Here is a 21,716-nt window from a genome sequence, read left to right as displayed (position 1 = left end):
ATGGTCACTGACACGGACTGCAACCTGATGTGCACACACACACACCTTATTGTATTTCTACTCAGACTGTCTAGTGTTGAGCGGAATTTAAGACTCCAGTGGCAAAAGCTACAGCTGGTAGTCTTTAGTGTCTAGGAGTATGGGTCTCACACTCGCACACACTAGTATCTTAATGCCACTTTGCTGCCACTAATATGTGATGAATACCACGCCTCGTGCCCACTTGACGTCAACTACGTCGACCTCACGAGACGCAGTATGGTCACCTGTTACCAAAGCGTGACGTTACGCGCTCCAGAGGAGCAGGTAAGGTCAGCTTGGTACAGTTTACACAGATACCTCTTGTCCACGTGGGCACAGAGAGGCAACAAGCTGAGAGAGCCTTTTCACTGCCGCAGCGAAACAGCGCTTTCTCAGCCCGGGTAATCTGCCACCAGCTTCTCGTTTGATATAAGCCCGGTCCGCTAACGGGATTTTATAGGGTGAGAAACCAACCCGCGGTAACTTATAAATAGGCCGAAACACGGACGTGGAGATTCGTGATCGAGATACAAGACAGCACAAGATTAAATTTATATATTTAATCGCCTTAAGAGCACACTAGATAACACAATATACACTAAGAATATTTACAGTGGTCTGAGGTTACAAATACAGAGCAAAAGTCAGTTACCGGGTAGATAAATGTTCCTTTGCTGTATTCACATGGAGGGCGGTGATGTCAGCTGGTTTCGAAGTCTCTCCTAACACATTTGCACAATGTGACCCCCTTTCAGAAAAAGACACGCTCTCTTGCTGGCACAAGCCTTTAACCTGAAGCCGGTCCCTCCCCTCCGGGCCTTTGGGATGGGTCCACCCACCCTCTGCTGGGCTGGCAGCAACTGACCCACAAAACCCTTTAGGGCTGTTTCACACAAGCAAGTCCATTGTGGGAATCATGCTCCATGTGTGATCCTCCGCTCTGGACTTGCAGGAGCGCACAGCATTATCATAATTTATAATGCTATGTGTCTCTGCATGGCCTTTTTTCCACAGAATCATAATGACATAAAGCTGTCAGTATGATTCTGTAGAAAGAAGGTCAAGCAGAGGCACATAGCATTATAAATCATGATAATGCCGTGCGCTCCTGCAAGTCCAGAGCAGAGGATCACACACGGAGCGTGATTCCCGCAATGGACTCGCTCGTGTGAAACAGCCCTTAGGGTTCATAGCTCCAGGCCAGAAGGTCAGAGGGAGATGGTTCTGGGACCAACGGATCTGCCTGGGTTCCGGCTACAAGTAGAGTCCAAGCATGGTACCATTACCTGGCATCCTAGTATCAAGCCAGGACCACGTGGATGTTTGGCTTTGCCCCAGGATCGCAAACAGATAACCGAATTATACCTGGGATGGGCGGACAAATTCCTTATGAAATGTCGGTGCCAAAATGTCTGTGGGAAAGTGATAGATCTGGTCCAGGGCTGAGGCCTCCTGCCGGGAGTTTTCCTGCTACATCCTCTTGGTGCCTGTCAGCTGGAAGAGGTGTGACTTTATCCACCTGGGGCCTCCTTGAAGCCTGGACCCCTGGGGGGTTTTCTCCCTTACTATCTGACAGCAGATGGCTCTGGGGTGAGAACATATTTTGCATGTACACTGACTGTGTACATGAAAAAGGTGAATCAAATGAAAATCAGGGCTGCCAGCGAATGATAATCTATATTCCTCACATTGCCATGCAGCCATATGCGGACTTGTATTTTGTGAGACAAGTTGTAATTTTTTTTATGCCACCAGTTTGGCTAGAGTTGTTGCGATACCAAATTTTTGATTCGGTTTCGATACCATGAAAAATATTGCGATACTCGATACCACGCAAAAAAAATAAACCAAAAAAGCCACGTGCATTCCGCATTTTTCAAAATGGCGAATCGCGCAGTTTTTATTTAATTTTTTCTGTTCCGGCATTCACCACCTAGATTTTTTTTTTATATTTTAATAGTTTGGACTTTTCTGACGTGGCGATGTAATATGTTTATTATTTATATATTTTATATGTGAAATTGGGAAAAGGGGGTGATTTATACTTCATATTTTAGTGTTTTTTTTGTTTTTTACACTTTTTATTTAATAACTATTTCCCCCCTTAGGGGCTAGAACCTGGGATCTTTTATCCCTTGTCCTATTCAGCCTGATAGATTTCTATCAGGGTGAATAGGACTTCACACTGTCCCTGCTGCTCTGTGCCTTGTGCACACAGCATCAGGGATGTTACCATGGCAACCAGGGCTTCTGTAGCGTCCTGGCTGCCATGGTAACCGATCGGAGCCCCAGGCTTACACAGCTGGGGCTCCGATCAGAAGCTGCCACTGCACCACCAATGAGGGGGAGGGGAGAGGTCCCTGTGGCCACTGCCACCAATGATTTTAATACTGGGGGGTTGAGAGGGGCCGGCGCACTGTGCCACCAATGATTTTAATGGGATGGGGGGTTGAGGGGGGTGGGGGGGGCACACTGCACCACCAATGATAACTACCCCTTTATACAGGAGGCGGGTACTGGCAGATCAGCGGCAGTTAACTGCCGCTGATCGCAGCTCCCTGTCAGGGGCAGGGTGCCGGCAATGCGATTCTGCTGCCGGCACCCGCCTCCTGTATTATGTGTTAAAGACTGACTACTGTATATGAGTCCAGACTTTCACTATCAGGCCACACAGAGCGGCGCCCAGCGATGTCTCAGCACTCACCATTAGTCCTGGGCACCGCTCCGTTCGCTCGCAGTGCTCCATTACTGTCTCCTCTCCTGCTCCACATGCTGCTGATTACTATCGGAGCGATGGGAGGAGACATCAGCTTCACTAGTGGGCGTTCCTTCTCCCTGCGCTGCGATTGGACAGCGCTACAGCCAGGGAGAAGGAACGCCCACTAGTAAAGCTGATGTCTCCTCCCATCGCTCCGATAGTAATCAGCAGCATGTGGAGCAGGAGAGGAGACAGTAATGGGGCACTGCGGGCGAATGGAGCGGCGCCCAGGACTAATGGTGAGTGCTGGGACATAGCTGGGCGCCGCTCTGTGTGGAAATAATCCTATCATTGGTGGCGCAGTGCGCCCGCCCCTCTCTTCTCATTGCCGCCCCTCCTCCGCCCCTCTCTTCTCATTGCCGCCCCTCCTCCGCCCCTCTCTTCTCATTGCCGCCCCTCCTCCGCCCCTCTCTTCTCATTGCCGCCCCTCTCTTCTCATTGCCGCCCCTCTCTTCTCATTGCCGCCCCTCTCTTCTCATTGCCGCCCCTCTCTTCTCATTGCCGCCCCTCTCTTCTCATTGCCGCCCCTCTCTTCTCATTGCCGCCCCTGCCTTCTCATTGCCGCCCCTGCCTTCTCATTGGTGACAGTGGCAGCAGCACAGGGGGAGGGAGGACAGCTTCCTTCTCCCCGTGCTGCTGAGAGAACATGAGCTCGCCGATAGCAGCGCGCTCATGTTCAGAGATACTAGGCTGCGCAGAAGCGCAGCCAAGTATCGAAAAAACTGAAATCCCGGTATCTTATCGATACCGGGACAAAAGTATCGATTGGGTATCGAAATTTCGATACCCGCAACAACCCTAAGTTTGGCGCACACATAACTTACTGATTAACATTTATTAACTCTTTCTCAGAGGGAGATGGGAATAAAACGGCAATACTGTCATTGAGTTTTAACGCTATAAATTTTGTGGCCTTCATTTTTCGGCATAAATAATGTGATAACTTTATTTTCTGGGTCGGTACTATTATATCAATATGAAATATGTATCGTTTTTGTTATGTTTTACCACTTTTGCTGAATAAAAAACATTTAAAAATAAAGAGAAAACATTTTTGCCTCGCTGCATTCTTAAGACCCATAGCCTTTTGGCCCCTTGCACATGGCATCACGGATTTGGTCCGGATCATTGCGGGAAACCCGCGCGAGTGCGCACACAATGTCAGTCAGTTTTGTCTACGATTGCGTTGCATTGTTCAGTTTTTTTCCGCCCGAGTGCAAAGCGTTTTAATGCTTTTTTTGCACGCGCTTGATAATTGATGGGATCCCGGGGCTCATCCCTATTTATTCACATCATCTCCTTACCAACCATCCGTGAAAATCGCATTGCATCCGCACTTGCTTGCGGATGCAATGCGATTTTCACGCAGCCCCATTCACTTCTATGGGGCCTGCGTTGCATGAAAAACGCAGAATATAGAACCTGCTGCGATTTTAACGCAACGCACAAGTGATGCGTGAAAGAAATCGCTCATGTACACAGCCCCATTGAAATGAATGGGTCAGGATTCAGTGCGGGTGCAATGCGTTCATGTCACGCATTGCACCTGCGTGGAAAACTCGCTCATTTGAAAGGGGCCTTTTACATTTCTTTCTATGAACCTGTGTGGCAGTTTGTTTTTGCGGGACGAATTGTCGTTTTTATTGGTATCACTTTTTGATAGATAGATAGATATATATATATATATATTTATTTATATATTTTTAGCTAATAGGCAAAAAACTGCAAGTCTGGACATTTTATTCATTTTTTTTGACTGCATTCACCGTGCAGGATGAATTACATGCTGATTGTATAAAGCAGTTGTGGCAATACCAAGTTGTTTTTGTTTTTTGTTTTTTAAACCCCTTTTTTATTTATTTTTTTTCTATCGCGCAGATATTTTTTTTTATTTAATAAAACTTTGTTTAACTTTTATTTTTACCACTCAGTCTAACAAGGGGACTTTGATATACATCCTGTATTACTTGTGTAATGCAGTGTAAAATATACTGTCAATACAATACCAATAGGTGCTATCAGACATACACTGCAGGCAGGCCTGGGAGCCATCATTAGGCTCCTGGCTGCCATTCTAAGACATCAGCATACAGCCATTACACTCGCATAGGTGTCGGTGCCTGACAAAGGGAGTCCTCTTCCTCTAAACAACTTAGATGCCACAGTCACTATTGACCTCCACATCTAAGGGGTTAAGCGGCCTGGGTTGGCGCATCTCCATATCCGAGCCATTAGAGCAGGGGTCCGGCTGTCATACCAGAGCTGAGCTCCTGCAGTCTGCTGTGCAGGAGACTTAGCACATAGACTAGGCCCCTTTAACACGAGCGTGACGGATTAGGTCCCGATGCGTTCAGGGTGCGTTCAGTGAAACTCGCACCATTTTGTAAGCAAGTTCAGTGAGTTTTGTCTGCGATTGCTTTAGTTCAGGTTTTTTTTCAGCTCGGGTGCAATGCGTTTTGATACGTTTTTCACGCTCATGATAAAAAAAATGAAGGTTTACAAACAACATCTCCTAGCAACTATCAGTGAAAAACGCATTCCGTCAGCACTTGCTTGCGTACGTAATGGGTTTTTCACGCAGCCCCATTCACGTCTATCGGGCCAGGGCTGCGTGAAAAACACAGAATATAGAACATGCTGCGATTTTCACGCATCAGTTCTGCGTTGCGTGAAAATCGCAGAATGCTCTATATTGTGCGTTTATCACAGGCCCCATAGAAGTGAATGGGGCTGCGTGAAAATCGCAAGCAAGTGCGGATGCGGTGCGCACGGTTGCTAGGAGACGATCGGGATGGAGACCTGATCATTATTATTTTCCCTTATAACTTGGTTATAAGGGAAAATAATAACATTCTTAATACAGAATGCATAGTACAATAGCGCTGGAGGGGTTAAAAAAAAAAAAAAAAAAAAATTTAACTCCCCTTAATCCACTTGCTCGCGCAGCCCGGCTTCTCTTCTGTCTTCTTTTTTGCTGTTTGCAGGAAAAGGACCTGTAGTGACGTCACTCCGATCATCATATGGTCCGTCACATGATCTTTTACCATGGTGATGGATCATGTGATGGACCATGTGATGACCGGAGTGACTTCACCACAGGTCCTTTTCCTGCACATAGCAAAAAAGAAGACAGATGAGAAGCCGGGCTGTGCGAGCAAGTGGATTAAGGTGAGTTAAATTATTTTTTTTTTTAACCCCTCCAGCGCTATTGTACTATGCATTCTGTATTAAGAATGCTATTATTTTCCCCCTTATAATCTACCCAGCACCTAACCAGTTCGGGTTTGGGTACCAAACATGCCGATTTTTTTTTTCTCACGCGAGTGCAAAACGCATTACAATGTTTTGCACTCGCGCAGAAAAATCGTGCATGTTCCCGCAACGCACCCGCACCTTTTCAACGCCCGTCTTTCTCAATAGTAGAGGCAGAGATAAGAAAGTTGTAATTTTCGGTAATATATTTTATTACAGAAAAGCTGGGTCTAGTCTTCTACCTCACCCAAGTGCTGGAGTCACAGCTCCACTGCTTATTACTTCTCAATAATAGCCTTTATGCTGCTATATAGAGATAGGGGAACAGGGTCTCCACTTCTCAGTGTGCAGTGTATGGGAGACATCATAGCAGTTGGTCTCCAGCCACTCTGGAGCTCAGCTCAGTGAAAACCGGCAATTCGAGATGGAGGCTTAGGCTACTTTCACACTAACGTGAATATTTTCCGGTATTGAGATCCGTTTTGTCCCCATTCATTGTCAATGGGGACGAAACGTAACTGAACAGAACGGAATGCTCCAAAATACATTCCGTTCTGTTCTCATATTGGAGAGCAGCATGCTGCGGTTTGCTTTCCATCCTGGGATGCAGAGCAAGACGAATCCGTCATGACCCACAATGCAAGTCAATAGGGACCGATTCATTTTCTCTGACACACAATAGAAATGTAGTTCGTGACGGATCCGTCTTGGGTATGTTAAAGATAATACAACTGGATCCATTCATAACGGATGCAGACGGTTGTATTATCAGTAATGGAAGCGTTTTTGCTGAACCCTGCCGGATCCAGCAAATACGCTAGTGTGAAAGTAGCCTTAAACTGCTGATAAATGCAGAATGCAAGTCATATGGCCAGATATAGTGATATTCCTCATGTATGCACACAGGACAGCCTATTCTGAAAAGTTACTTGATGTAAGAGATAACTTATCTTTGCTAGTGCTGTTTAGATTAGGGCATGTCTGTGGAAGGAACATTTTTGACAAGTCATCTTCTCTTTTCAGGCATTGCAGAGATTGATCAAGTATTAAATGTGCTGCTTACAACCGCCATGTTTGTGGGAGGCTGTGTTGCTTTCATTCTGGATAACACTATTCCCGGTGAGTGCTGTATGGGGGGAACTCATGTGCAGTAACTTGGTCCAAGGCTTATCTTTCAATGAGTTGAGATTATGAATGGATCGTCTGTTTTGGGTTGAAGACCCTGTCATTACATTACAGGTGCTGTCCACAGGTAGGACAAACGGACCTAAGCTGCGCTCACCAAGCATAAGATATGTATATAACCCCTTTCAGCAAGGCAGTGACAGGAGTTACCTGGCAGGCATTCAGATGAATGGTTTTACTGGTTTCCATCACATTATACAGGGGTTACAGCCACTGCTGCAGCGGAGATACGAGGTGGCCGGGACAGGAGCTGCTGCATGTGCTGTGCGCTCTCCCATGGTCCCGGCCATGCTTTTTCCTATAATGTGCAAACACTGCCACCACTGCTGTATTGCAGGGTGGTCGTAACCATGGAAATGCGCAGTGTTTAATGTGATGAAAAAAATGAATCCAGCCAGCAAAGGAGGCAATATGGACAATCACAATACATTAGTAAGTGTCTTGCATTGATTTTCTCTACATGGTAAATGCCATTTGCTGAAGTGACACAACCCCTTTTAAACTAGAAGGATCTCTTTGAATGATGGGAAATTGTCTTTCCAGGCACACCTGAAGAAAGGGGGATCCGGAAATGGAAGCGGGGGATAGGCAAAGGTCGGTCTGCTGGTGAAGGCATGGAATCGTATGACCTGCCATTCATTATGAACTTTCTCCGGAAGTACAAATGCTTCAGTTACCTTCCGATCAGCCCCACGTTCACGGGATACCAGTGGAAGGCTCTAAGGAAGAACAGCAAATGTCGAAGAACGGAGGAGGAATCTGAGCCCGCGGTATAGCCCTGGCCTCCAGACCCAGCGTTGTCACACAGTAATACGTCTCTGCAGTCTGATGCCAGATTTACCAAGCCTTGAGCCAGAAGTCTTGTGTATAATACTCTGTATATTCACATAGAGAAATTCCAGGGCCGAGACATGGGGGGAGGCATCGTGGGCTTAACCCTTTGACCTCCAGGTTGATATTGTGCCTCTTTTGCTGTGTTTTTAACCATTGACACCCTCTTTCCTACTTTTTAACCCCTCATTACCCTTGTTACTCTAAAAAGCAATATGTCCTGCCTGACCTTGTCACCCACCTTTTCCTGTGCATGGCCAACTTTCTGGTATATCAGTGGTTAAACGGGTATCATGCCAGCTATAGGCACATTCTTGCCTCTGAAATACAGGTGAAACTCGAAAAATTCGAATATCGTGCAAAAGTCCATTTATTTCAGTAATGCAACTTAAAAGGAATTGCATTAATGCAGCTTAAAGTTAGAATTTTGTGAAAAGGTTCAATATTCTAGGCTCAAAGTGTCGCACTCTAGTCAGCTAATAATCCGTACCCCCTGAGCAAAGGGGACCTGAGATTGGGACTTTGGGGTTTCATAAGCGGTAAGCCATAATCATCCAAATCGTAACCAATAAAGGCTTGTAATATCTCGCTTTGCATGTAATGAGTCTATCTCATATGTTAGGGTCACCTTTTAAGTTGGATTACTGAAATAAATGAACTCAAATATTTTCGAGTTTCACCTGTATTTCAGTTCTCTTGGTCCCTTATTTCGACCAGTCGCCCAAAAACCCAGAACAACATTGCTGCTTTCTTTAAAAAAAAAAAAAAAAGAGCGCCACCCCAGTCCAAAGTTAGCCTTCGATATTGCAGCTCGGCTCCATTAAAGTCAATTGGGCAGAGATGCAATACCACACACAACCTTTGGACAGGTGTGGTGCTGTTTTCCTAATCCTGGATAACCCCCCTTAAGTGTAGAGACCAGTATAACCCACTAGGTGGTGCTCACTTCCGACCATCAGCCATGCAAATGGAGATGACTTCTGAAGTATATGTACATTATTTATGTTGTCGTTTGCACAACCATCTTACCTTGCATATCATTTATTTGGTTTACCAGTGCAGCAAAATTCTTTACTTGTATTATTTATTTTAATTTCTTTTTTTTTTTTTATTATTTGTATTTATTGGATTCCATTTGCCTTAATGATATTTGCATGACATTTCGTGGATTTTCGGATTCAAATTCCATATATTTTTTTTTTTTAAACTGTTATATAATCCACAGTGCATATCTGTGCAACTAATAAGATTACCAGTGAAATTCTACTGTCAGCTATGTAACTTGGATCAGTCCCATTCTTGTCATCATGGGATGTTGTATACGTTACTCACATGTAATGGAAGCAGCCATATTGGCTAACTAGTCCTATTTAATAATATGTGAGGATCAAGTGATGTCACTGGAGCGTAAAGGCAGTGCCGCATCAGTCAGCGGGATAAAATAATGTAAAAACCGTCAGGCATAAGGCGCAGTAGAGGTGGATTTTTACGTCCTATTTGCCGTATGCCTGATGGCGGTGCATTTCTGATGGTACAGGCTATATTTGGCGTCGTTCACTTCCACTTTTTGAAACAGAAATCTATAAAAAGCCACATGTTCAGTCTTCATAATTACGACATTAGGTACAAATGCTATCTTTTTGTAATGCAGTCGAACCCGAAAACTGAATGAATTAGTTTTAGCGGCTCGCCCTTCTGTAGCTCTGGATATGGTGCTCTGTCAGATTGATTCACCCAATGGTTAATAGAACAAATCTAGCATAGACAGGCACTCCTCATCTGAAGCCGTCCAGATTCAATACTTTGTATATAAACATTTATTGTGCATCAATGGCATACATATTAATAAAAAAAAATAAAAAATATTAAAATAAAAAAGGTAAAAATTATAACCCCCCCCTCCCCCTTCCCCTGTATCTCCTGTCCCATGAGAGGACAGACCTATAGTAATAATTTATGATTTTATTTCTTACTTAATGGGCATTATGTATTAAAATTCAGAAAACGACGCCAGTTTAGAGAAGTCTGATGTCTGTAGATGACAAGGGCTCCATTTCCAGGAGTCCCTTTTTGATACATGAGGCCCCCTGTATCTGTATATTTGGGATTATTCAGTTGCAAGGCTGCATCAGCAAAAAAATAAAAATACTAAGAAAACGAGGCGTGCTCGTGGGAACGGACACATACATGGAGACATAGCAACCAGTGCGAATACGGATCATTTTCTAGCTAAGGGTACTTTCACACCAGCGTTATTCTTTTCCGGCGCTGAGTTCCATCCTAGGGGTGCAAATCCTTAAAAGAACTGATCAGTTTTATCCTAATGCATTCTGAATGGAGAGTAATCCGTTCAGGATGCATCAGGATGTCTTCAGTTCAGTCTTTTTGACTGATCAGGCTTTTCAGAAAACCGTAGCATGCAGTATTTTTACCTCCGGCCAAAAATCCTGAACGCCGGATCCGGTCTTTTTCCCATTGACTTGCATTAGTTCCGTCAAACCGGATCCGGCTTTTGCATGTTAAACCCCGAAAAATGAGAAAAAAATTTTAAAGTCCATAAATGGCGGATCCGTTTTTTCCAATGCATTTTTTCATTGTGATCAAAATCCTGATCAGGATTCAAATGTAATCCGTTTTCACACGTTTTTCCGGATCCGGCGGGCAGTTCCGGTGTCGGAATTGAACGCCGGATTTAAACCACGCTAGTGTAAAAGTAGCCTAACACTGGAAAAATGAAAACTGGTTACTATGGACATGACGAAACAGTAAAAATATCTGGGACTTGTCTGCTTTATTGTCTCCAGTTGTATTCCAAAAATCAGAGGGCCCATGGTGTTTTTAAAAGGGTTATCCAAGGCTTTTTTTTTTAAACAGACCTCTTCAGAGTAGCTGGACCCGTGGCGGGACTCCTACTTGCTGGTCCCCGCCACACTACTCCACGGCTGCCTCTGCAGCTTCCAGGTCAAGATCCTGTTCATGGGCATCATGTGACCTCTGCAGCAAATCACTGGCCGCAACAGTGAATTGTCATCCATGTGGTATGTCACTGGGTCACGTGCCACACGGTTGACAGGTCACGGCTGCGGCCAGTGCTTGGCTTCAGAGGTCACGTGACGCTTGTGAACAGGATGTTGATTCCCAGAGACCTGGAGGCTGCCGTGGAATGATGCCATGATGGCCAGTAAGTACGAACCCCCTGCGGGCCCAGCCACTCTGAAGAGGTCTGGTAAAAAAGTTTACTTAAGGGGGTTTTCGGATTTGCATCAACATTCTTTAAAATAATCCTTTATATAGGAAGCTGTAGTGTAATAGCGCACCTAACCGCTGCAGCTAATCGCTGGCGTACACCACTGAGGCCGGTGATTACTTACAGCAGTCAGGTGCGGCACACGGGCATTTACCGCAGCAGCCAGAACATTATGTGCCAGCTGCAGCCCGACTGAGAGAACAGGGTATTGGCGCTGGATCAAATAGTGATTAGGACGGTGAGTTTGTGTTTTTTTTATTTATTTTTTTATTTTAACAGCATCCCTGTAGTTTCCTTAAAAATTTGAACTTGGGCACCCCCTTAAAGCTCAGTACTTAGATACCATAACAATACCAAGCTCTGTAGTTAGATAAGGTAACAGAACCAAGCTCTGTGCATAGATACAGCAACAGGACTCTGTTACACACATACTTCTACACATGCTGGCACTATTTCATACACATACTGTCATACATGCATGTACTCTTACATACACACACTGTCATACATGCAGGTACTCTTACATACACACACTGTCATACATGCAGGTACTCTTACATACACACACTGTCATACATGCATGTACTCTTACATACACACACTGTCATACATGCAGGTACTCTTACATACACACACTGTCATACATGCATGTACTCTTACATATACACACTGTCATACATGCAGGTACTCTTACATACACACACTGTCATACATGCATGTACTCTTACATATACACACTGTTATACATTTAGGCACTCCTACATACACACTGTCATACATGCAGGCACCCTTTCATACACACACTGTCATACACTCAGTTACTCTTACATGCACACTGTCATACATGCAGGTACCCTTTCATACACACACTGTCATACATGCAGGTACCCTTTCATACACATACTGTCATACATGCAGGTACCCTTTCATACACATACTGTCATACATGCAGGTACCCTTTCATACACATACTGTCATACATGCATGTACTCTTGCATACACATACTGTGTCATACATGCAGGTACTCTTACATACATATACTGTCATACATGCAGGCACCCTTTCATACATACACTGTCATACATGCAGGTACTCTTACATACACATACTGTGTCATACATGCATGTACTCTTACATACACATACTGTGTCATACATGCATGTACTCTTACATACACACACTGTGTCATACATGCAGGTACCCTTTCATACACATGCTGTCATACGTGCAGGTACCCTTTCATACATACACTGTCATACATGCAGGTACTCTTACATACACATACTGTGTCATACATGCATGTACTCTTACATACACACGCTGTCATACATGCAGGTACCCTTTTATACACACTATCATACATGCATGTACTCTTACATACACATACTGTGTCATACATGCAGGTACCCTTTCATACACATGCTGTCATACGTGCAGGTACCCTTTTATACACACACTGTGTCATACATGCATGTACTCTTACATACACATACTGTGTCATACATGCAGGTACTCTTACACACGCTGTCATACATGCAGGTACCCTTTTATACACACACTATCATACGTGCATGTACTCTTACATACACACACTGTGTCATACATGCATGTACTCTTACATACACATACTGTGTCATACATGCAGGTACTCTTACACACGCTGTCATACATGCAGGTACCCTTTTATACACACACTATCATACGTGCATGTACTCTTACATACACACACTGTGTCATACATGCATGTACTCTTACATACACACGCTGTCATACATGCAGGTACCCTTTTATACACACTATCATACATGCATGTACTCTTACATACACACACTGTGTCATACATGCAGGTACCCTTTCATACACATGCTGTCATACGTGCAGGTACCCTTTTATACACACACTATCATACGTGCATGTACTCTTACATACACACACTTTGTCATACATGCAGGTACTCATACATACACATACTGTGTCATACATGCAGGCACTTTTTTAAACCAATAACAATACATGTAGATTCCTCCCTCACCTCATGGCTCCTCCCCCTCGCAGCAGCATGGCTGGGCTCCAGACTGATCACACAGGCAGCAGTCCTTCTAGCAGAGCTGCCTCATTGGAGGAGAGGCTGTCAGTGCTATTGACTGACAGGTTTTAGACCAATCAGCACTCCTGGTCAGAGTAAGGCTGTTTCCACATGAACTAATTTACATAAAATTGCGGCAAAACGCCTCGTTTTTTTGGGCCGCAATTTAATGAAAATCAGATCATGTGGAAACAGCCTTAGGGTCCATTCACACATCCGTATGTGTTTTGCGGATCCGCAAAACACGGACACCGGCAATGTGCATTCCGCATTTTGCTGACCGCACATCGCCGGCACTATAATAGAAAAGGCCTAATCTTGTCCTCCATTGCGGACAAGAAAAGGAAATTTAAAAAAAAAAATTCGGGAACGGAATTGCGGATCCGGAAGTGCTGATCCACAGATCCGGAAGTGCGGTGCGGATCCGGAAGTGCTGGCCCCACAGAAATGAATGGGTCCGCTGTTCCGTTCTGCAAAATGCGGAACAGAATTGCAGACGTGTGAATGGAGCCTTACTCTGACCAGGAGTGCTGATTGCACAAAACTTGTCAGTTCCCATGAATCAGCGCTGGTGTGGAGCCCTCCTTCTCATTTAGGATGAATCACAGGCAGCATGCATCCGACTGTGTACAGGGGGCGAAGCTTATCGCAGACGGCTTCTAAGCAAGGAAGCTCACTTGTTGGATCAGGGGCCCACCGAGGATTTCCCCGGTGGGCCAGTCCGAGCCTGCTAAGATCTCTTGGTATGCAGCTGAAAAGGAAGGACATTTGGGTGGAGCATTATGGGTAGAGCTCTCTCTTCCAGTTCTTCTTAGCCAATCGGAATGGTTAATAAACAACACCACTGCTGACTGCCTAGGTGTGTGTATTTGGCAGACAACTTTTCATTCTGCTCCTCCCATATATCCTTTTCAGCTGGATGCCAGGCATATTTACAACCCTACAAAATTGATGGGCCCTATTGACCCTTCATATCTTCGTACTGTATCCCAAAAATATGGCATTGTCCAAATATTTTAATTGGCATGTTTATTTTAAAGCATTTTTTTTTTATTTTGAAAACTTTTTTTTTTTTTTAAAGCAGGGGATTACTGTTATCTGATTTTTATATGCAGCCCTAGAAATTTACTTGTTGTGTACGGGTCCTGGTATATTTTTAGTACTGGAATAATTTGTGAACTAGTCATCTCTCTCTCTGTACTTTTATCTAAGAATTTACTGTCATTCTCCTAGACAGACCACTTGTACAGCGCAACGTTTCTTTATATCTGTCTTGAAATACTACAGATTGCGCTTGTTTTGTGGATTTCCTTTATTATATCTGGGTAATTTCATCTTGGTGACCCGGTAATTATCCCACCTATTTCTACAGTGTGAACTCCCTAAAATATATCCTATATGTATTTATATATGATGTAGCTGGTAGTACGGCACCAGAGCAGTTTAAATCCGCCTGTATTTTTTATTCCTTATTGTATATAGTAAAATGTCAGATTTTTCATGGCGTTGACTATAGTTATATATCCCTGTTGGGTTGGATAGATATTTATTATACATATGTTACATATTTTACACCAATTTATAATATAACTCTGTAAAATATACTGTCGGGATAGAGCCATGCAGTAAGAGGACCCTGCACACTTTTATCATTCACTTTTTTTCATGTGAGCTTGTTTCCATTTTATATGAACAATATCCACCTTGCCTTTTCAATTTTGGGAAGTAGTTAGAAAAATATGTTCCCCTTCTTTAGGACACCTGTCCTTAAGAAAATCGGTCACCATGACAGTTTACTTTTAGGTCAAGGCATCTGTCAATGCCCTATCGAAGCCGAACCAATAGGTCCTACTGTACCCACGTAATGGTCTCCAAAAAGGCCTAGACCAACCCCTGAATCCATCTTTTTACATTATCCTGTGGCACATCTGTAGGTGTCAAGGACAGGTCTATCTAGTTAGTGAACTAGGTTTCTATATTAATGAGCAGCCATCCCAGTTTAGAAGGCAAATGGTTCCACTTCAAATGTTTATACAACAATGTCCTGTCTAACTACATGGACAGGCTTTTTTTTTCTGGGTTTTTGATGGATAGGCCATGACTATCAGATCAGTGAGGTTCCCACAAGTGCCACATCCCCTTTATTGAGTAGCATATATTTCCCGGTGGTTGTGCCTGGTAATGAAGTACCATGAATGGCCACTTCCAAATGTATGGAGCTGTGCCTGGGAAACATCTCCAGTGAGCACCCCGCCGATCGGTGAAGATGCTAGGAGTCGGAGCCCCACTGATCTGATATTGAAGACCAATCCCAAGGATGAGCCATTAATATCTAAGCCCCGCAGAACCTCTATAAATATAAATCCAGTCTAGTTCCTGGGATACATAAAGCCAATGCCAGTACAGTCAGAGCAGACATTCTGAAATGGTTATTTCTATATAGCTACATTACCATTTGCTGCCTTTTAGAGATTTTCTAGTAATTTAAGGGGTTATCCAGGTAAAAATAATAATAATGACCTATCCTCAGCGTAGACCATCATCATCATCGCATCAGGCGGGGTCCAAGTCCTGGCGCCCCTCTTCCCTTCCCCCCTCAAAGGATAGCTCATCAATATAAATTACTGGATAACCCCTTTAAATGTTCAGACCGGTTTGGATCCATAGCACTAGGATGAGCACTGCGACCTGAAGCACATGTATAGTGGCTGTGCTTGGTATTGCAGCTCTAACCCATTCATTTGAAGAGGGCTGAGCTGTACAAAGGCCATGTGGTCAATGGACGTGACATCACAGGCCTAGGATGAGACTAGCACTAGCAACAGCTGATTGGCGGCTGGGTATTGGTCCCACACCAATCAGATGTTGATGAGGATAGGCCATCAATGTTTCAATTCTGGAAAACCCCTTTAAATAGGACTGATGTTAATGTACCGTACTGTAGCTTTCCTTAGAGATTCCCATTTGCTTTTGCTGGGCACACATAGCTCTACACCTACAAAGCCATTCATGGAAATGTGATGCTTATTTCAGAATGTAGTCCTGAACAAAGCCATAGCCAATGAATAGTCAAATAGGCCTGATTAAATTCCTTCACTGACCCACTTCTGTGTGAAACCGGTTACTGCCCGACCTCGGAGATTATAATGTTATACGCACAATTGGGTCTGAGCGGCATCCTTGTCTTCATACATTTCATGGTTCAGTGCACTTCCCGTTGCTGCCAGTGTGTTCTGTGTGCAAACGTAAAGTCCTCTAGAAGTAAAAGTGCAGTATTATATAGAAATACAGAGTATGGTTTCAGTATTCGGGCTCCCTATGCATTTTAAAAATCTCATATTGCGATTGAAAGAGTTTACATTCTACAGAATATATCACCATCAGCAAGCAATGAGCTGTGTCTAGAAGAAAGCAGCCACGCTTTTCTAATTCTTTACAATCCCTTTAAGAAGTTGAGTCCTTGTGTCCCCATGACAACACTTCCTGCCTAAAGGCTTAAAGGGTATCTCTCATTTTAACAAAGATCCGGCATGTCATAGCAGCATGTCAGAACTTTTGGGTGGTGGGGGGGCTGGGCTACTTCTTTGTTTTTGTCCGTGAACTTTTTTTGAATCTGTGCAGTGGTCACTTAAAAGAGCCAAACAGAAAAAGGGCCACAGTGGTCATCTGGCCCTTTATTTTGATGATATGGGGGGGTCTCGGCGCTCAGACTTCCACTGGTCAGAACTTCTAACATACTGTTATGACATGTCAGAAACTGATAGGCACCCCTTAAAAAGGTTGTCCACGATTAGAAGAAGGTGGCTGCTCTGCTTTCTTCCAAAGACAGCACCACCCCAGTCCATAACAGCTCGGCCCCATTTACTTCAATAGAGCTGAGCTGCCATACTAGATGCAACCCATGGACAGGGGTGATGCTGTTTTTGTAATAAAGCAGCCATGTTCTTCTAATCCTGGACAACCACTTTAATGACCGGTTCATGTGAAGCCAAGTCCTTATGTGATAAGGCTTTGGGCAAGAAGTGCTATCATGTGGACGCACAGATATAAATTCTTCTCACAGGAGGCCCTTTAATGGGAGAATCTATCATCAGGTGTTCAACTTCCCTGCAGTGCCACCACAGGAGAAATGAAGTATTACACTGTGGCCATTAAAATCTGTGGGCTGTCCTTGTAATGAGCAAGATACACTTGTGTAATGGATCATCATGACCAGCGAACCCACTTTTGTTACCATTTTTCATACATGTAATGGCCCCTTTTTAAATGGGCATAGTCTCATTAATTAACATACTACCATGTATAGTGTGATATGGATGAGCAGGGATTACTTTTCTTTGGAGGGGATTTATTTAATTTTATTTTTTAGTTCCCATCCATGTAAAATGTTTGATAATCATCTGGGTTCTGGAGCAGAAAATCTGACTGTACATCTGCCACCAGGGGGAGCAATTACTTGGGCAGCCCTACTTTTTGTCATTTTTGATGTTGCTACCGCCCATAGCTGCGGACTGAATTAAGCTTGAAAAATGGTGCCATGATAACATTTGATACATTCCTAAATACTTGTCATGATGGACATACTTTGTAAAATGTGTAATTGGCCTAGTACGCACACTAATGGATGCTTTTTGCTGATGTATCGAGTTGAAACTAAGAAAAACTAAACCCTTAAATTATATTTAATTTTATGTTTTATTTTAATACCAATATTTCTCTTCGTTAGTTGAAGGTGATTTGTATGTATAATTTGCAGACTGTCAGGAAGAATATCTTATTACTTCTTCCAGGAGTTATTATTGCGTTATTTGCTGGATGTCTTTTGATTTATATTTTTGAGTGTAACAAAAGGTTTCTTTTCTCCCAAGATGTAATTTGTTACAATTTTTTTTAAAGAAATTATTTCATATTTAGTGTTTTTTTTTCTAACATGACTTTTTTGTTTTATTGTTCAAATATATTTAAGAAAAAATATGTAATTGGACCAGATGTTGTGAATAATAGTAGAAAAAAAGCTATTTTATTCTGTATTTTTAAAGCTTGTTAAATATGAATAATAAAAATGGATATACCTGCTGGTCGCTTTTTTGCTTGCCCTCCCTAATCGTAAGGTAAGGTATTTCATGTTGCTCATATATTTCAATTTTAGAATTATTAATGTGCAAATTTATTTGTTATCATCAGTATGAATCAGAAAAGTGATTTAGAGAGGACCTGTCCCCCTAACATTTCCATATTACTAACCACTTGCATCCCTCTTAAAGGGGTTTTGCCACCATTAAATGTTATTTTAATATCAGGGTGTGTTCACACTAGCGTTTTTCTTTTCCGGTATTGAGTTCCGTCACAGGGGCTCAATACCGGAAAAAAACGGATTAGTTTTATCCTAATGCATTCTGAATAGAGAGCATTCCGTTCAGGATGCATCAGTTTAGTCCCTCTTACATTTTTTGGGCCGTAGATAATACCGCAGCATGCTGTATTCTTCTCTCCGGCCAAAAATCCTGAACACTTGCCGGAATTCCATCGGAATGCATTAGATCCGGCATTAAAATTTCCGCATTGACTGATCCGTTCTTCCGGTCCGCGCATGCGTTTTTCCAGATGACACTGGAGAGACTGATTCGGAATTTCAATACATTTGTCAGACAGATCCGCACCCGGATCCGTCTGACAAATGCCATCCGTTTGCGTCCGGATTGCTGGATCCGGCAGGCAGTTCTGGCAACGGAACTGCCTGCCAGAATCCTCTGCCACAAGTGTGAAAGTACCCTAATTCAGTCTTAAAAGCTAGTTTATTATTTGTCATTTAATGTCTGTTACAAAAATGCTTCAATATAATGGCGCCCCCTGGTGTGTAATCTGTATAGTAATTTTCAAGTTCACCTACTGAGCTGGATGAGGTGTTAAGGAGGCCTAAGGGCTCTTTCATATGAGCGGATGCCGTGCGGGTAATCCGCTGTGTGAAAGACAGCCAAGCCCCGTCCCGGACAGCAGAGACACGGAGCAGTAACATGACTGATAACGCTCCGTGCCTCTCTGTGATCTTTTTACTACAAAATCACGGTGACAACCTTATCTCGCTGTGATTTTGTAGTAAAAAGATCACAGAGCGGCATGGAGCATTATCGATCATGTTAATGCTCCGTGTCTCTGCTGTCCGGAACAGGGCTTGGCATTCTTTCACGCAGAAGATTTCCCGCACGGGATCCGCCCGTGTGAAAGAGCCCTAACAGAAACGGCTTCTGGAAGCAGGTGGATGAGAGTGACGATCTCGAAGGCCTCTTTCACACAAGTGAGTTTTCTATCCAGAAGCAATAGGTGTTGCGAACTGACAGCATTCGGACTAGATCCTTACCCATTCATTGGGTATAGAGGCACGAGCATAGTTTCTCACTGACCACTTTTGAAAATACAGGAAAAAAAGCTCTTCTAAGAAGGCAGATTTTGCACAAGTATAATACAGAGAGGTATTTTTGGGTCTGGAATGGTGATGTTTTACTATGGATCTGTGTCCCTAGATGCGGTTGAATGTGGCCAGGCTCAGTGCTCATGTACAGTGCATTCAGAAAGTCTTCAGATCCGATCACTTTTTTTTTACACTTTATGTTGCGTCCTTGTTCTAAAATAAAAAAAAAGTTCAAGACCCTTTGCTCAGGACTTGATTGAAGCTCTTCTGGCAGTGATTCCAGCCTCCAGTCTTCTTGGGTATAATGCCATAAGGTTTGCACACCTGGATTTGGGGATTTTCTGCTATTCTTCTCTGCAGATGCTCTCACAATCAGGTCTCTCCAGAGATGTTTGATTGGGTTCAAGTCAGGACTCTGGCATTCACAGAGTTGTCCCTACGCCACTCCTGTCTCCTTGTCTTGGCTGCCAAGAAAAAAAATATATGCATAGGCCAAGTGTGTTGGTGTATTAGTGACATTACTGGGGATACATACTTAAAAAACATGCAAAATACACCATTAAAAAACACCAGGTAGTAAAACGCTATGTGTCAAAAAATGTTCATCAATTCAGGCAATTATGAGGCATGTTTTGTACTCCATGCTCTTGAAAAGATAAGGGCAAAGGGGGGAGTTTATAAAGACTGGTGTGTGGTACACCGGTCTTGATATCCCTTGCGATGACGGAGGATATGCTTAATTTATGGTGAGGTGCAAACCTCATCATAAATTAAGTGCATCCTTCGACGGTCTGTGCACATCAAGCCATCATAGATTTCAGTCTTCATTTATGCTGGAAAACTTCTGTAAAAGAAGATGAAAATGTGATGGGACAGCTGGCGTCGCCCTGGATTGTCCATGTATCACATGGTCATCGTTCATTTTCATAGCCACCTTGTACCGTAATATTACATTTAATTTGAAGTGTGGCTAAGGCTACTTTCACACTAGCGTTCGGGCGGATCCGTTCTGAACGGATCCGCCCATAATAATGCAGACGGAGGCTCCGTTCAGAACGGATCCGTCTGCATTATATTAGCTAAAAAAAGCTAAGTGTGAAAATAGCCTGGGACGGATCCGTTCAGACTTTCAATGTAAAGTCAATGGGGGACGGATCCGCTTGAAGATTGAGCCACATTGTGGCATCTTCAAACGGATCCGTCCCCATTGACTTACATTGTAAGTCTGGACGGATCCGCACGCCTCCGCACGGCCAGGCGGACACCCGAACGCTGCAAGCAGCGTTCAGCTGTCCGCCTGTCCGTGCGGAGGCGAGCGGAGCGGAGGCTGAACGCCGCCAGACTGATGCAGTCTGAGCGGATCTGCCTCCATTCAGACTGCATCAGGGCTGGACGGCTGCGTTCGGGTCCGCTCGTGAGCTCCTTCAAACGGAGCTCACGAACGGAAACCCGAACGCTAGTGTGAAAGCAGCCTAAGACATCACTTCACATGAGCCACCTGTCAGACTCGGGTCTTCCATGCATTACATAAGGGTCTCCTTGTACCTGTAGGGCATGGGTAGGCAACCTCCTGCACTCCAGCTGTTGTAAAACTACAACTCCCAGCATGCATACTTGCACCGCTGTACTAGAAATGAACGGAGCATGCTGGGAATTGTAGTTTCACAACAGCTGGAGTGCCGGAGGTTGCCTACCCATGCCCTACAGGTACAAGGAGACCCTAATGTAATGCATGGAAGGCCCGAGTCTGACAGGTGGCTCATGTGAAGGGACGTCTTATCCACACTCAGGGTTGCCTTATGTTTCACTTGCTGACACCTTCTGTAGGGGAAAGAACTCAATGGCTGCAGCTCCTCCCGGTAAGATCAGATACTCAGTCATTTTTATTGCAGTTCTCACTTTAGTCTGCCTCGATACGTTCACACA

General features: G+C 43.9%; 2 protein-coding genes across 4 annotated transcripts in view; both read left to right on the top strand.

Annotated features, from left to right (window-relative positions):
• SLC23A2 (solute carrier family 23 member 2) overlaps positions 1 to 8,490 on the top strand; it is a 119,500-nt gene extending 111,010 nt beyond the window's left edge. For all 3 annotated transcript variants that reach the window (XM_044279266.1, XM_044279264.1, XM_044279265.1), the window contains 2 exons: positions 7,055 to 7,150; positions 7,760 to 8,490. In XM_044279266.1, coding sequence (XP_044135201.1) covers positions 7,055 to 7,150; positions 7,760 to 7,992 — 329 coding nt within the window. In that variant the 3' untranslated portion in view covers positions 7,993 to 8,490. The remainder of the gene's footprint in view (positions 1 to 7,054; positions 7,151 to 7,759) is intronic.
• Positions 8,491 to 12,373: 3,883 nt separating this feature from the next.
• Positions 12,374 to 18,240, top strand: LOC122927432. The gene is made up of 2 exons (XM_044279263.1): positions 12,374 to 13,074; positions 13,143 to 18,240. The coding sequence occupies exons 1-2, from the start codon at positions 12,379 to 12,381 to the stop codon at positions 13,437 to 13,439; spliced, it is 993 nt and encodes a 330-aa protein (XP_044135198.1). The 5' UTR covers positions 12,374 to 12,378; the 3' UTR covers positions 13,440 to 18,240.
• Positions 18,241 to 21,716: the final 3,476 nt, after the last annotated feature.

The sequence above is a fragment of the Bufo gargarizans genome, chromosome 2, assembly GCF_014858855.1.
Source record: "Bufo gargarizans isolate SCDJY-AF-19 chromosome 2, ASM1485885v1, whole genome shotgun sequence".
Lineage (NCBI taxonomy): Eukaryota > Metazoa > Chordata > Amphibia > Anura > Bufonidae > Bufo > Bufo gargarizans.
The sequence above is the reverse complement of the archived record's forward strand: the minus strand, read 5'-3'. Positions and strand labels throughout refer to the sequence as shown.

Bases quoted from the DNA above. Each gene is read 5' to 3' on its own strand.
- LOC122927432 (XM_044279263.1), top strand. From the start codon at position 12,379: ATGCAGGTACTCTTACATACACATACTGTGTCATACATGCATGTACTC. The intron at 13,075-13,142 runs GTACCCTTTTAT...TCATACATGCAG, and splicing joins ACACGCTGTCATACATGCAG to GTACCCTTTCATACACATGC.